Here is a 15,510-nt window from a genome sequence, read left to right on the forward strand (position 1 = left end):
CGTGAGCCGAAGTGGCGGGATTTTTAGCCGCAGGACGGGGGGCACACCCCCCCTTCCACCAGCACCACATTGGTAAAAGTCAGTGTCTCGTGATAGGATTTTGACCGAATTTTTAATCGTGCTTTTTCGAACATTGAATGTGATTATTATCAGCGATGCCGACGTATGGAGGTTGTTTTGTTTATTTTCTTTTTGATTATTTTATCATATTTAATCGTGATACCACTTATAGCCTTGTGGTTAGAACGCGGTGATGGTCGCCCGAGGGTCGCAGGTCGCAGGTCAAAACCTGGCTCTGTATAATTGCTATAAAAAGCTATCCATTGAAATTGATAAGATCTTATCACTCATAATTTTTAAGAAACGTAACTTGTGCTTATTACTCTAAAGGAATACGTTGCGTATCTTTATTATGCGGAAATCAGTACAGGCGTCTATCAGTGGAGATCCGGAGATATGTTCAGTCCACCAATCCGCACTGGGTTAGCGTGGTGGATCTATGCCCCGCTGTATGACATTTCGCTCCCCTAGGCTGCAGGAGACTCATATCCTCTCAGACATGGGAAGGCTTTTGCCCAGTAGAATATTGTTAGGCTATAGGTAGGTACCAACCACTCTATAATCTATGACAATTTTTCTTATCAGAGCAGTAATGAAATTTGATGACATTTCTTTATGAATAGTTGGTTCTAGCTTAAGTTAAACGTGCCAACTTTGAAACTCACTGACTGACTTTTAAATTGATTTTTCTCATATTATTTATAATTCAGATAATTTTTTTTTACCTACCTCAGATTATGACACCTTTTATACTGTCTGTTATTCCAATTCTCTATATTCTTAATTAACTTATTCTCTATTTTTACCTACCTTTTTATAGTTTTATTAATCTATTATAGACCAAAATGTTGACAAGAAGGTCACTGCATAAATATACATTAGTATTTTAATCTATTTATGTAATTATAAGTATTGTAGCCTGTGGCTGTAGCGTTTAATTTGTTCGATATTTAGGCCTAATGTTGACGGCGCAATCTCTACGTAGAGTTCGCGTTATAGTGCATGCGCCTTTTGCACAAAGTACAAATGAATTTAATCAGGATTAAAACCAAAATGTACCTACATTCATATAAGTAGGTAAGTACTTGGTACCTACTTCCTACCAAAATTTTTTACATAATCCTACCCACTTATAAGATACCCAATAGGTAGGTCAATGTAGGTTTTTAGAAAGAAAGAAAAAAATATTTCTATAAGTATACTTATAATTATGTATTACAAACCTAGCTTGTTTTGCTTTATCTACTAATATAACTATAATACCTGTCCTAGGTAAGTATCACTTAAAGAAACATCTCTACATATAGGTAGCGATTTTAGTTACAATGATAGGTAAATCTTAAAGCCGACCTAGGTAGTTGGCAGGACACGTTACGTAGGCTTTAAATTAAATTTGGTAGTTACTATACCTAATAATATATCTACCTATTGTGCTAGGTCTTTAAATATTAGATATATGCGAAGACGGTAAAGCAAATAGGCTGTAAAATGTTTGCCGGTCGCTTGGCGCAGTCGGCAGCTACCTTACTTTTTGAGCCAAAAGTGGGTTCGATTCCCACAACTGGAAAAATATTGTTTTGATAAATATGAATGATTTTCAGTGGCTGGGTGTTTATCTGTATACTATGCGTATAATAATATTATTCATAATTATTCATAATAATATTCATCAGTCATCTCAGTACCCATAACACAAGCTACGCTTACTTTTGGGCTAGATGGCGATGTGTGTCTTGCTGAATTAAAAATGTGTATTAGGTCAACAAAATCTTACTTAGGGTAGATACTAGATACCTACTAAAGTTGATTATCGAAATATTGATTATATAAGCACTTCCTGTACTTCTACTCGTAGGTAGGAACCTATCTATTGGTTGCTTTTCCAACCTATATTATAAGTTGCGATTTATAGACTTAGACTTTAGGTAGTAGTAGGTACATATCGCCCACAATTTTGTTCTTCAACATCTTTTTCAGTTTTCGGTTTATATTTTTATCATCGACCACTCTTATCATTCAACTTTAGGAGAAAGTAGGTAGGTACAGAATACTCGTTAGGTATAGGTAGGAATTAATACTTAATCTACTTCCCTATTACCTATCTAAGGTTAACCATACATGGGACAATCCGTCGCTGTTATTGCCAGTATGTCCGTAATCGCCGCAGTTACGTCGTAAATACGCAGATTGCATGAAATCTTTAGCGCGTTTGCAATTGCAATTAGCTAGGCAGTAACTACTACTTGAGTTTACTGTAAAGTTTACATATCATCTAAATTCTTGCAATTAAGAATCTTGCGAGACGCTAGCCGATCGATCATACTACTATCTATCATAGCGACTTATTGAAGAGGTAGAGGCAGTTTTGAAGCGAGTTGGATCGCTGCGACGAATCGACCGTCGTCGGGGCTCCTTTTCGAGACCGAGCGCTGGCTAATACTGCTCCAGACCGGTACAAGTTAATTAAGTTAACTAATATACTCTAGACTACCTTCGATAATTCAATCCGATTAGACAAGGGGAAGTAGATAATATAAATGACCAAAAAACTTTTATTGTGGATGTAATTTTTTAAAGTTTTCCATAGAAAATTTAATTTTAATACCAGCGTCATAAGTTTTGATTGTTAACTTTTTCATTAAGAATATAATGCATATTGTGTTTTGCACTCTGTATCAGCAACTATTTATCTATGTAGACAAAATAAGGTCAGAAAAAATATAATCCGAGATCTTACTGTAAAAAATTAGGGTGGTAAAAATTAGGAAGACTTAAAAAACTCGAGGATTAATAATCTCGACAAATCTTTGGCACGCTTCTTAAAATGTCTTATCTTATTGTCAATATGCAACGGTGCTTTTAAGAAAAATATATAATAAACAATGACTTTTGTGGATAAAGGATGATTTGTATCCATAATTTAATCTGCTTTTTGAGAAAGAAATAATCCTAGAGATGATGCGAATTTCGGTAATGGCGACTATTTAGTTAAAACACCTATAAGTAATCGGTATTCCCGGTGGCACTTATTAATTAGAAATAAATATACACGGCAGTGTAGAAGCAAACGAACCTTTAAGCATCTGCCCTGGCTAAAACTAACTGTTTTAATTTATATTCATGAAATGAAATGAAATGAAATGAAATTTATTCGCTGAATATGAGCTTACATAGGGTCTTATTATAATATAACATTCCTCCATATTCTACTACTAAGCATGCGAAATGTAAAATGCACAACAAGAACAATCATTACACATGTCTGCATAAACTTGTTGAGCAAGCATTGAAAAGTAATTATTTATTAAATTATACAGGTAATATCAATGTTATCATAATAATGTCAAAATAATATCATTTTTAATTCGAAGTCAGATACTCGGATATTGCATAGGAACATTTTGTACTTACACAGCCAATGCGCCAGATTTTTTTTTAAATAACGCGTAGGTTGATTTTTTAGACCTGCATCTAATTTATTGTATATTTTAACGCACATAGCAAAGGGGGACGCACATAGCATGGTCAATCTATTAATAAAATAATTTGATAAAATTTATATATTTAATCTTCTAGATTTTTTACTAACTTAAGTGCAGTAGGTGCTACAAGAATGTCATATCTCTTAGTAATAACGTCGTATGTCTATTTTGAACTAATTTTCAATAGAGAGGAAATTGTTTCAATTGTGGCGACCTGTACATACATAACCTTTCTCTTACTTTGTAAATCGCGTAAAAAAATAGCAAGAAAAATTTCCACGTCCTGTCGTAAACCTTAAACAATGTATTTGCGTTTTTCATCGGTATATGTTTGCCTTCCAATTACTTGAAAACCGCTGAAACAATTTGCGAAGGATCCGGGCTCGCTAATAAGCCACGTATGACTAGTGACTACTCATATTATCTCACCGCAACAAGTGGTTGAAAACATTTTATTTTCCTCTAGAGCATTTTGTAACTTTATAAAATTTTAATTTACGAGTCGGTGTGTAAAAGTTGCAATTCGTTCGGAATATAGTTTTATAGCTCTTTATTTTTTTTCACTACAACTTAGCCCTTGACTGCAATCTCACCTGGTAGTAAGTGATGATGCAGTCTAAGATGGTAGCGGGTTAACCTGTTAGGGAGTATGGCATTTATACTAAACCCATAAGTAGGTAACCCTAAGCGGTTTCTACGCGACATCGTACCGAAAGCTCAATCGCTTAGCGGCACGTGTCTGTCGGTTGGGTGGTAACTAGCTACGGCCAAAACCTCCCATCCAGACATGAGACAATTCAAAAATTTAAGATTCCAAAATTGCCCGTGCTGGGAATCGAATCCGGGCCCTCTTCCTCTAAACAACAGCGCTTACCACTGCACCAGGGGGTCATCAAAAGCTTGAAGCTATAACCGACATTGTGTCACGTTTATAGTTTTTGTTGCTCTATTTAAAATGTTTGTATTTAGGTTCAAACATGTTTTTTTCTTTATTTGTCACAAAGAAAAAACAGTTTTTAGGATTTGTAAAAAATCTCCCTAAATCTAGGGTTCAGTTAAATAAGGAATGAATGTTTATTTGTGAAAACGTGCTAAACTCACGAATAACAGTTGATTTAAAAAGTCTTCTTTGCATTTAGGTGAAGGTAGGCAGGCACGACGATGCGGTGGGTCGAGGTATATTGTTTAGGATACTGGAAGAAAGTTTAGATGTGAAATTTGGATGCAGATAAAGTCGCGGGGGACCGATAGTAGAAAATAAATAGGAACGTAGGTACTAAACTTGAAGGAAATAGGCTTAAGATCGTATAAGATCATAACATTGAGGTAAACCACAGATTATTAACAAGTTACTTTGTAAATAAGTCCGTATAATCCGTGGCCCCGTTGCATTTCTGGAAAGTAAAGGCGATCGCTATACCCACTAACTTTCACGTTAGCCGATTAACTTTTAAATCTATTTACACGTTTTTAAACTCAACAAGTTTATTTATGTGGTTTGTGATTTCACTTAAGGAGGATTAAATATTTATGATATGTCTTTACCCGACTACATCACTAGGAGTGTAATTTTTGTAACAAACTGTAAATTTTGTAATGAACTGGATGGGAATGTAATATTTGTTAGCTGGCGTATGTACTTATGTCGTAAGTTATGTACCATTTATTTATCAGGTTAATTACCTAACCTACATATAATTTAATTGAAAAAAAAAATGTATTGATGGACAACTTTTTTATGAAATAAAATTTCATTAGATTAAGCGTCTTCTAAGCATAATTCAATATTACTGTTTGGTATCTTTTATTGGTGTGGAGATATCTCAAAAATAAACATAACCTGAGAGAGGACGGGAATTCGTTTTAATTTAGCCACCAGGTGCCGTGAATTGGTTGGCCAGTGATAGTGATAGGTAGTATAGGTAGATGTGAAAAATTAATATGTAGTACTTGACGAAACATTGCCAAAGGAGTTTTCCACTGAGATTAATTCGTCTGGCTGCTTATGCCTATCTTTACTAACTAAGCTGCAGGCAGTGGCGTGCATGGAGGGTATGCACAGGGTATGCAGATCATACCGGAGATTTTTATCATTTTATATAATCTGCGTACCCTGTGCATACCCTCTATGCACGCCACTGGCTGCAGGCAAATACAAATATTTAACAAGATTTATTTGGTGAAGCTAACAAAGTTTACGTTAGAAAGCCACAGACAGACAGAAATGCACCCTTAATAGTTTTACAAATTTAACTCTGTCATTTTATTTATCGGCTAATCTTTAACATCGCGAGACCCAATCCAGGCTACTTTTTAAACCCTATATACTTATTAGATTAGAAATGGGGCAACCGAAATTTGGCGTAGAACTTGGCGTTAGTAACTGATAGTTTCTAATTTGGTAAGTTTGGCATTCAAAGCAAATATTCAGGTGCGTGTTGATATTGACTACGTGAATTAACGTGGTTTTAATTCTAGTGGAACTATCCACAACTAAAGGAAATACCAAATATTATTTAAAATACGTCGGGTATAATACGGGATTTTGACTCGCATCTCTCTATCGCGGCACCATAGATGGCGCAGCGCATACAGTCGCTTATATACTACTGAGAAAATAATAATTTATCTAAGCGTATATGAATTTCAGCATCAGTGGATAGGATGGCCGAGGCTTAATATTGACAAGTCACTCAGGCCGCGAGACGAATGCGGGCAAATCTTGCTGGTTTTGAAATTTAGATAAGGACGGATTTTTCAAATAAATGAGCAATTTAATATAGTTAGGATCCCTAAGGTATAATCTCACTTTCATAATTATTAATCTATGGATTATGGTGAAATAACCTAGACTGTCAGCTTTGAAATTAATCTACATATTTAAGTGTTAGTAAGTCTTTGATCTATAATTTCTTAACTAATCTGTGGTTTTATAATACCGCATAAAAAAGTAAATCTTGACTGGGTAGCGTGCCAGCGGTATACTTCATCCGAAATCACACGCACCACTGCATAACCATGACCACTGTAGGTAAATCGCCGTCGAGACATTTCTAAACGCATCGCGTGAAATGGTGCGCGACCAATCGGACATTCAGATTTGAATGTGGAATACAAACCGGGCGACGACGCCGCGACCTTCATAAATTTAGCCAATAAATGTCAACTTTTTGATCGTTCCAAAAAAGAACGTATCTGAAAAAAATATATGAAAGATTTCGAGTTGACGTGCTTTTGTTTTTGAATAAGTTTATTAGAATTTTGTCTTTTGCTGGTTAGAGGAATCGCCAAGAGAAGAAGAAGGGGCTTTCTAGTAAAAATAGGTAGGTAGGTACCTAAGCGAAATGCTTTGCATATCAATTACTAAACAACAAACCATAAAACCTTTCAAGAAAGGATATTCGGGATAATAATGTTACCTAGCAAACTATCTATAGTGTACCTTATCATAGTGTAGCCCATTTTGTTCAGTTTCTATCAGAGTTATGACATTTAAGCGATCCTGTCAATGTCATACATACACAAAGATATCTATATCATCACATATATGTATCTATCTGTAGAAAGGCAGCCTTCTTTCTTATAATAAAAATAAGGCTTAGTTCATAGAAAAGATTTTGCGTTTATTGCGCATTAAAATTTTCGGAGCCGATTATAAGATGATTATATTCTATTGTAAAGCAAAAAAATGTAAACTATTGTCAATGTGTAAGCAGTGGCGTGCATAGAGGGTATGCACAGGGTATGCAGATGATATAAAATGAAGAAAATCGCCAGTACGAGTTATAAATACTCAAGGTTAGGCTTTCTTTAACTCTTACAATGCCTATTCTTAAGTTTTTTATAACTCTTACTGTAGATTTTCTTAAATTTATATCATCTGCATACCCTCTATGCACGCCACTGTGTGTAAGGTATGATAAATGTAATCACGTAAGCATAGCCCCGCAATATGAAAAGCTCAAAAGAGTGTTACAATATTTGCAGTGTCGCTTTCTAAGTTATCATGGTCATAATCAGGTAATTCATCATCACAAAAGCAGTAAAAAACAAAAAAGTACCTTTTAGTAACAAAGGCACACACGCGCGTTATCTGAATCATAAATAGAAAGCTGTTCGTACTTCACAGCTCTGTTCAATTTTAATTCCATAGATTATGTAGAATCACAGATTATGTAGAGTTACTACGTAAAGGAAATCTAAAGCATACATAAGGTACAGAAGTAAAGTTAGCGAGGTACGGTACCATTTAACGTTGAAAGCAGTGCTACATTTTATTTGCGAAAGTACATAACGTGGCCGGTAATAACATATGCTAATAAAACTTTATTCAACTAAGCTTTATCGATCGTAAAACACAATCCTATTATGGTGCAGTCGTTTGCTACCAGCGTACGATAAAACGAAGCATTGGAACATTTCTCCTATGTTCTATATATACCGCTCTATAATACGTATGTTTGTATGTACCTACGTACGTACATACATACATAGTCAAAGCCTCTTAAAAACGGTTAACATTACATTATTATATTATTTAACTATTTAGAATGTTATCCAAACCCTATTAATATAGATTAATGAAATGGATAGATGCGCCTACTAGTGACTTCTTTGAAGAAACTGGTCTTTTTGGTATGTGGGTAGAAATTATTTATAAAATTGGGTAGGTTATCTTCTACGAGACAAACAGTTACTTCGTTCTTCTTCCCAGAATGTCTGTTATCCCGTTTCTCATGGTTTAAAATACTTAGTGGTAGTGCCTTACTAATAAACATTGTTCTGTCTAAGTAACAGATATCAATAATTTGAAGACAAAACGTTGAGTAACTATACAACGGCTTTGCAACGTTATTAATAAGGACTATACACACTCCGGGCTGAAAGTCCCATAAAAATATATTCATCGAAGATAAACTCAAAAAACTAACAGCCATATAAAAAAAACCTACGTTAGTGCTATTCTTTAGAAAAATCATGAGCAGAGAGTATCAAGAGGCATTTTAGAGATATACAGCCCCTCTAATTTCATTTGTTGTCTGAACGCAGTTTTACCAAAATGCCAAATTATCGCTTTCTTTATTAGCACACTAGAATTATAACCCAAGTCTGTTTCTGTCAAACTTGTGGTTAGGTTAGCTATGTAAAGTGATTCCTGTTTAACCAAAACCTTTGTCACCAGGACGTGGCGAGGCAGGCGGCGCCATGGCGTGCGCTGGCTGCGAGAAGCCCATACTGGATAAGTTCCTACTGCACGTGCTTGAGCGAGCATGGCATGCGGCGTGCGTGCGCTGTGCAGACTGCCGCGCGCCGCTCGCCGACAAATGCTACTCGCGGGACAACAAACTCTTTTGTAGAAATGATTTTTTTAGGTAAGTTTCATATTGATGTTTTCGACGACCTCCGTGGCGCAACGGTTAGCGCTGTGAATGTAGGAGGTCCCTGGTTCGATTTTCGGCAGGGGAAATTTGGGAATTTATTATTTTTGAATTTTGTCTGGTTTGGTCTGGTGGGAGGCTTTGGCCGTGGCCGTACTACCCTACAGACAAAGACGTGCCGCTAAGCGATTTAGTATTGCGGTGCGATGTCGCGTAGAAACTGACTGACTACCATACTCCCTAACAGGTTATCCCGCTTATCGGCGGGGGCTATCACTCGTTTGAATTCCGACCTGAACTTAATTAGTTCATGGAGTAAATCGAGTGGGTTTTCTATAAATGCTGGTAAATCCCAGGTCATCTTAATCGGCAGCCGTCAGCAAATCTTTAAAGTTAGTTTCTCGTCTCTTCCTTCTGTAGTTTTTGATGGCGCAGTTTTGTTAAAAACTTGGGTATTATCATGGATAATACGCTCTCTTGGGCTCTTTAAATATCCGAGCTTAGTCGCATCATCTTAGACTGCATCGTCACTTACCACCAGGTGAGATTGCAGTCATGGGCTAACTTGTAGTGAAATAATAAAAATATATATTTTATAGTCAATTTGACGGACCTAGCAAACCGCCCAACTGATAAAGTGGAAAACTATCGGCTATAAACCGAGCAACACTACTACAAACTATCTTCTATCCTACAAAGTGCCGCCCTGTGTCTATAAACTCGAGACATAGGTGTTAAGGTTAGTTTGTGTTAATTACACAGGCGCCCAAGCCGTTCAGACCGGAAACCAGAAATAATAGTATTTCCGTGGACCAGCTCTGTTGCTTCTACTACTAAAATATTATACTCAGTTATTATTACCCTGCTGCGCTGTGCCCAGCTTTCTGTCTCTTATGGGAACAGCCTCATGTTTCATAGAAGAGAAGAATTTCAGAGCTCTACCCAAGACCCAAGATAAGTCTAAGATTTATACTCAGCTTACCAGTTTCCCACTGGACATCAGCCCACCTTTTCCCGTAGGACATGGATTTTGGAACTTGCTACCCAAGTATTCTTATATCTTACTCCAGCAGCCTGTTCGTGTTCCTCTGAGCCCAGGCTCCTGTCTTTAAAGAGAGAGGGATACTAAAGCTTGACCTATGTTTCATCGTACTCAGCTTATTAGTTTCCTACTGGACGCAGGCCTCCTGCTCCAAAGGAGTGGGTTTTTGAGCTGAGCCCACGATTCATTGTAATCGGCTTATTGGACATAGGCACCCTGTCTCGTAGAAAAGAGGGATTTTAGAGGTTGACTTCAGTTTCATCATACTATATTTTATTAGTTTTTCATTGGGCAGAGACCTACTGTCTTGTTGGAAAGAGCTTCTTTAGAGATTAACTTTAATTTCTGCATACTGAATTTATTAGTTTTTCCCAGTCACACGTCATCCGTCTCGTTAGAGAGAGGGACTTTACAGCCTTTTAAGCCTTACTGGAGTTATCCTACCTATTAATGTCCCACTGTTGGGGTACAGGCCGTGCTCTTTGAAGCACGGGGGTTTACAATGATAACCAGAGAGAGAGAATATATACTTGTACAAGGACAACGATCATCAGAGAATAGATACTTGTAACAATTAAAAATATCGTCAAGGGGCATTTCACTCCTGCCCCAGACCGCCCATTCCGCCTTCGCCTCGGGCTCCATGTTTTCATCATTCCTAAAATACGAGCTGATTAAAATACACTATAGCACTGCAGTTGTTAGGAAAACAAAAGTTGTCTGCCCAGTGCTGATCATAGGTATCATATTAGTCAAGTGATTTTAGCCTTAACCTCCCAATACTACTCCAATACGAGTATAGGAAAACTTTTAACGATAATAACATATAGTTTTGCGTGCTTTGCCAATTATTATTAAGTCATAATTTCTAGTCTCAGCCACCGTTACCAAATAATCATAATATGTATTTTGATCAGTCTTATAACCCCAGTTATAAAAGTGGGTGAAGAATAGATCATGGCATGATCGAAGTGTCAAAATAACACAAGTCATTTAGGTATTACACAAAGGGTCAAGAACATTGAAACCGTCTTCGGTGATTAAATTTAAAAATTTTGTTGCACTACGCAATAATTTATTCTTGAGCAAAACCGCGTTACTAAAGCCTGATGAAAAGAAAAGTTAATAGGTATGAAAAAAAAAAATGTGCACAGTTGACGCTCCAGCTTTTTATCTAACGCAGAAGACGCAAGACGTTGCGATTCAGTAGACACTGTAGGCTCGTCCAGGGCCAAAAAGTAGTTTCTTCGAATACGATTTCTTTAGATTACTTTTTACAACGCCAAGGAAGCGCTTTGTTATCTTGCAAGAGTCACTAGACAAAAAATATCTTAAAATGCCAGCAAAAAATCTAAAATAGCGCAAGAAGACGTGTAATGCCGAAATCTGAAAAGAACAAATTCTAGACACTAATGTTTTGTGGCTTTTAACGCAATCAATTTTGATTTTAAAACAGAACAAAAACGCAATGCATAATTCATTACTTTTTGTTTGGAATCTCGTGATTTGTTATCTGGTTGTGTGAAGTAAATCTTCGTGATTCGCGATAAATGACGGTTTTGTATCATTTGTATAATGCTCGTGTTAAATTACTAAAGAATTTTACTTGTGGAAAAGATTTCTGTTGATATGACATGTAACATTTGGAACGACAACATTGTGTTGATTTTACATTAGATATAAATGCGAGTGAGTGACTTGAACATGGCATGAAAATTACTCACTGTAACAAAAAAAGAAAAACAATTAATGAGCACACCAAACAATCCAAAGTTTAATTATAAAGGGACAACAATTTATAAAAGCTATTGTTTATATTATTCAGAACTTATCTACAGCTCTATGTAACTTTTTCTATGTATTCTTATTTTCTGTAACATTTTTTTCTGTGGTGTACAACAAAAGTATATTCATTAACTCATTAAAATAATCAAAGTAATAGGTAGGGTAAATTGTCGAGGTATTGGTAACTTGTTTATAGCATGTAACAAATGCAATGGTTGTGTTTGAGTTTCACAAGATAACCTTGTTTTAACTACTTCGAAGTTTTTTTACAATGGAATTCCAGAAAAAAAGTGTTTTCTCACATACTATTTTCATGCACATATTTTTTTAACAACAATTAACGTTGTTTCAATATCTTTTTCAATGGTTATATGGTTTTATAAATCCACAACTGGGATAAAATTACAATAGCAGACTTGGATTCGTATAATGCTTTTAAATAAGCTTTTTTGGGAGTAAAATAAATATTGTGATCTTGTTATAATTCAGAATTTATTTTTATCCTATTATATCCAACCGCTTGGCACGGGTCTCCTACTTCATTGGACAGAAGGATTAAGAGCTTAGCTAGAGCAGCGTGGTAGTTATGCTGCCGGAGGAAATAGATATGATATGCTGCCAAAGTTCTAGAACAGAGAGACAAGTAAAGTTGCTTATAGCAATTTAGGGTTGCCATTGTTTTGTAAAGTCAAAATATGACCTTACAAAGCAATGGGATGGGGGGTTTAATTTTGCTGATTGCTGCCCGTTCCCATCTAAAATATAAGTGCATTAACCGCCCGATTTCTGTAAAACTAAGAACTTAGTATTTTTTGTTCCAAAACCACACGCCTAATTACCGTTATCAAGTAGGAAGTTATCCAACGTTTCTCGACCTTTTACAAAAAAGTATAACTAATATTAGCATTCGTTGAATCATATGGCGCCCAAAAGTTTAAAAAAAGTTATTATGTCGCAGGTCAGCGGAAAGAGGTCCATTAGCACATCCGCTGTTTTAATACTTTATGTTATATTTGAGAGACAAGCTTTTCGAGCTTTCGGTGATATAAACCGCGGGTTCAAGAAGTGGCAAGCGATATATATAATACGATTTTTATAACCGGACTAATGTGTTTAATACGTTAAGTACGTATGTACTCGTATGTATAGATCTTCTACTATTATAATATTGGGTCGTATTTAATATTTTTTTCCAAAGTAATGTTACCCTTGTTTTCAAAATCACCCATGGGTTCATAAAGTCTAAGATGGTTGCGAATAATTTTTACGGGTATGGCAGTTATATTATACCCATACCTTAATCGGTTTCGATGCGACATCATACCCGAACATTTATTTGCTTTGAAATTTAATAATTATCAATCTATAAAGGCCTATTTGTACCTTTTACCGTCCAACCTCTTGATACGTAAGGAGGTGGGAATACAAAGAAAATAGAACAAGAAAAAAAAAATGCCAGAAACTATTCTGGCAACAACTCAAATTATTTGTCAGCTTTTCTGAATTCTGATTTGATAAAAAGCTGTTTTAACATTTTGCACACTCAAGTCCATCCAGCTTCCGAGTCTAAGTATCTCATGACGTATCATAACGTTTATCGGGATATTGGATTCTTATATGAAATCAAAACAATTTGAGATTTGGCGGCAACTATCAAACTAACATGGCGGCTTGCCAGTTCGCGCCAAAGCTGTCTTATGTTTTATTCATGCAGCCTACATCGTTTATGCAAATGGGTACGATAATAATTCAGTGCGATGATAATATTTAAAAAAATATTTAAGCAGATATCGAGATACAACTTCAATCCGAATAAGGCCTCGAGTATTTTTTTTTTTAATTAATTTATTGTAGACTAAAAACTGGTGATAACTAGGTACTGAATTAAAAATATTGAATAATTTTCTAGTATAATATAATGATTTATTAGGTATATCGAATAAACTATTTAAGTATAGCGGATTGATGTTAAAGTAAGTAAATAAATAAATATGGATCTCTTTATAGGTATATTGTAAAATAAGTAATTTCCCCATTTCGTCTGTTATACCAAATTTTACACACAATTAGCGTATTGTAGGTAAATATTTATGTACGTTTTATCGTCTTTGTCGTTTTATTATGTTTGCACGTTTCTCCGTCGATTTTCATGCAATTCGGTAAGGACTACTGTTCTGTCGAACCCATTAAAATTGATTAAAGTTGATTCTTACACTTTTGGAGGATATATTTTTAAGATTAAGCAGATTAGACAGCCATAGTCAAATTAATCACTTGTAGTGTTATTCATCAGCATAATATAAGCCTACTGTATCATATCATAATTAAAGATTTTAAACTAAGATGTTCGTGGTTAATCAACATTTCTTAAATATGTAGTCCAACGGGTACACACGATGTTATTTAAAAAAAAATACGTACCCGTTTAACTATATTTAAGTAAAATCATATAATTTATATGTAATAAGATCAGATGACAGACAGTTCAACTCTTTAATAATCCAATTTTTGTATTTACAGCATTACCCTAACCAGGTTTGCGTTCGTTTTAACTAGATGAATACAAAAACAGGTGCCAATTGACCGGTTGCGTGTTAAGAGTCGATAAAACGACTGTCATCACGACCACGGCGGCCTGGCTTTGGTATTGACCTAAAAATCACCGCGTCGAACATTACTCACGAATCTTACCGACACCGTTATAGTATAATTCTAAATTTTTATGTCTGTCATAAACGGTTGATCTATAACACTACTTAGTAAAATATATTCGAGACGGACGATTTCTGTGCGTAGAAAAAAATTAAAAGCGTGAAAAATTTTAAAGTCCCTTCATACTTAATTAGGTAGTTAAGTTTAGATGAGTACTATTTTAAAGCGCTGCGACATCCTGACTTTGTTTGCGACGATTCTTATACCTGACTTCAAAATAATTCTTATACCTGACTTATAAAATTGTAGTTGTTTTTAAAGGTTTGTACCTACTAAAGTAGATAATAACTACAAATCTATCTTTCTAAAGAAGTTAAGCTAAGAGGTTTTCAACTCCAGTATGCCAATGTTAGTCAGCCCTCTTAATACGAGTATAGTCAATTCATTAAAGTACGTGCAATAAATAGATTAAAATAATTACAAAAATGATGTGTAGGCGTCAATATCAAAGTTAGCCAATTAGGCTATGTTTTATTTAAAGCACATATCTCCTATATAAATATTGAGATGTTTAAATTAACCATCAGTTAGTTTAGTCCACCAAACCGCACTGTGCCAGCGTGGTGGCCTTAAACCATTGTGGGGAGAGAGACCCGTGCCTTGTACCTACTAGTTCGGTAATTGTTTGATATGATTATGATTTTAAGTAATGTTTTTTGTTTTAATAGTTTAACTACGTAAAAGTCACTTTGATGATTTCGGTAAATACTCATGGTCTATTTAATTTAGATTCCTATACACGGGGCTGTAAACTTGACCCCTTCGTTAAAACTATGAACAAATTAGGTTGGTGTAACCATGAATGGATACATTGTCAATGAATACAATGACTTTTAAATTGAAGGAAAAAAACATATAATCAAGTCTGTCGCATAGCGTGAGAAATGCAATTTACGTGAAGACATTTATGATCTATCTAGATCTATGAGAAATTTTATAGATTATTTAGACGCTGCAGTATATTATAATTTGTATTATCTACGTATCTAGAGTACCGTCATCGGTATTAGTTCCGAAAAATGACCTGATGACGGCCGGACAAATTTTGAAA

At 35.4% G+C, this 15,510-nt stretch overlaps 1 protein-coding gene across 1 annotated transcript in view; it reads left to right on the forward strand.

Annotated features, from left to right (window-relative positions):
- The first annotated feature begins 155 nt into the window (after positions 1-155).
- LOC120628307 (LIM/homeobox protein Lhx1) overlaps positions 156-15,510 on the forward strand; it is an 84,003-nt gene continuing 68,648 nt past the window's right edge. Inside the window, exons 1-2 of the mRNA XM_039896615.1 lie at positions 156-171; positions 8,725-8,914. Of these exons, the coding sequence (XP_039752549.1) occupies positions 156-171; positions 8,725-8,914 (206 nt within the window). The remainder of the gene's footprint in view (positions 172-8,724; positions 8,915-15,510) is intronic.

The sequence above is a fragment of the Pararge aegeria genome, chromosome 12 (assembly GCF_905163445.1).
Source record: "Pararge aegeria chromosome 12, ilParAegt1.1, whole genome shotgun sequence".
NCBI lineage: Eukaryota > Metazoa > Arthropoda > Insecta > Lepidoptera > Nymphalidae > Pararge > Pararge aegeria.